Below are 1,811 nucleotides of genomic sequence, written 5' to 3' on the forward strand. Positions count from 1 at the left end.
GGGTCCTACAATTGTGGCGTGTCCATGACCATGAGCAAGAAGAGGAGCAGCAATTATACCATGGGCTTCATGATCGCCGTACCATTGACTTTCTAAAAGTCCTTCGCCGCGCCATTGACCGTCATCATGACCGTGGTGTCCCAAGAGGATACCAGCATTGGCAAATGTTGCCAAGCAAATTAAAGATACGACAATCTATAATACAATTATGTTATTTTTAATATATCTAAATGTTCAAATTTTTTCTTTTTAATACATGATATAATAGAACTATTTTAATAATTTAACGAGAAAATGTTTGTTTTAGTTTCAATCTTTCGTTGCACATTACATGAACTAAATAGAAATAGATAGTATTTAATGCAGGTACTTACCATGAATTTCATTTTGTTGGTACTATAGGTGGTTAATCAATTATCTGATGTCTGTTGTCATTCGACTGTGATTTTTATATTTAATGTTGACCTTCGACCGAGACGAGATTACCACTTGCAATAGAGGGGTAAGAAATTAGTTTTGAATTTGAAAGGTTAAACCTGTTCGACTTACCTACGCATCCAAGATTTAATATTGACTTATTAATGCATTTAATTACATCTATTACGACAACTTGTTTACGGGTTTATAGAAAAAAGAACGCTAGAAAAAACTCAGCTTAAAAGACATTCACATATACATTAATTATTTAGTTATCAGTTATACGTAGGTATGTATAACTTGTACACATTCACATAGTCTCTTTTTAAAAATCGAGTGAAGTTAAATATATGTATAATACTCCAATCAAAAGATAAACAAAATGACCATTCAAATAAAAATTTCATTTCGCTTAGTCCTGCATGATTTAGCCGAGAAGGTTTTAGAAAATCATTGTCTATACATTGCAATAGTGTATCTTTTTCCTTATATTTATAAAGAAAGCTATCAAAATATATAGTAATTGTTTTAGTACGTTTTGATGGGAAATTTTCCGTGAGAATATTGCAGCTACCTTCATTGCATTAGTTTAGTTAAAAGGTATGCTCTAATGCACTAATAATATTACGAATAAGGGGCAATTTTAGCCAAATATTGTAATTGCTGATATATGCTACTGTCTGAATTTACTACATGATTTATTTTACGTGACAGGGACGCAAATCAAATTAATAATATTGAAATAAAACACAAGAAAGTTTTAACAATAAAAGTATAATAAAACAAATCGACAATTGTTTCGACCTACTCAGTCATTTTCAAGAGTATTTTAAATATTTCTGTACTTATCGAGATAGGTGGAAGCAGTTGTTTTATTATATTTCTATTGTTGAAACATTCTTGTGTTTTATTTTAATGTTAAACATGTTTCTTCTCAATTACACTTAAGATAACCTTAACAAATTAAGAACACTCCATGATTCTTTGTTAGGTACCTTTACAATACCTAAAGTTGATGGAATTATCATATCACACATTTTTTTGGATTTATTGTACTAAGTAGCCAAATCTCGAGCCTTGAATGTTTCTAAAAATTGTATCAACTACTAGAGTATGTGTAATAACCAAAGTCATTAATGGCATTATGTTCTTTCATTCAATGACCAATATTTGTACTTAATTAGTACAAGTGACGTTTAAGATCGCCTTCTAATTGCATAATGACAATTAAAAACAGCATTCACTGAAGCTACTAAAGTAGTACGTAGTTTACCTATCTATTGCCGGAAGTCAAATCGCGTTTCCTGTTTAGATTGCATACATAGAAACATGCATCGCAGTTTTTCATTGGTGTTTAACTGGCCGTAGTCAAAATGCACAGATTAAGTCCTTCA

General features: G+C 30.9%; 1 protein-coding gene across 4 annotated transcripts in view; it reads right to left on the reverse strand.

Annotated features, from left to right (window-relative positions):
* Window positions 1–1,811, reverse strand: part of LOC112904977 — a 20,758-nt gene that overhangs the window by 14,626 nt on the left and 4,321 nt on the right. The window contains exons 1-2 of one of the 4 annotated variants that reach the window (XM_025976382.1): window positions 375–408; window positions 6–195 (exon numbers count right to left, since the gene is read on the reverse strand). The exons of the other annotated variants lie outside the window; for them this stretch is intronic. Coding sequence (XP_025832167.1) covers window positions 6–195; window positions 375–386 — 202 coding nt within the window. The 5' untranslated portion in view covers window positions 387–408. Of the gene's footprint in view, window positions 1–5; window positions 196–374; window positions 409–1,811 lie in introns of those variants that run through there. 4 annotated transcript variants of the gene reach the window in all.

This window comes from Agrilus planipennis, unplaced genomic scaffold (assembly GCF_000699045.2).
Source record: "Agrilus planipennis isolate EAB-ADULT unplaced genomic scaffold, Apla_2.0 scaffold332, whole genome shotgun sequence".
Lineage (NCBI taxonomy): Eukaryota > Metazoa > Arthropoda > Insecta > Coleoptera > Buprestidae > Agrilus > Agrilus planipennis.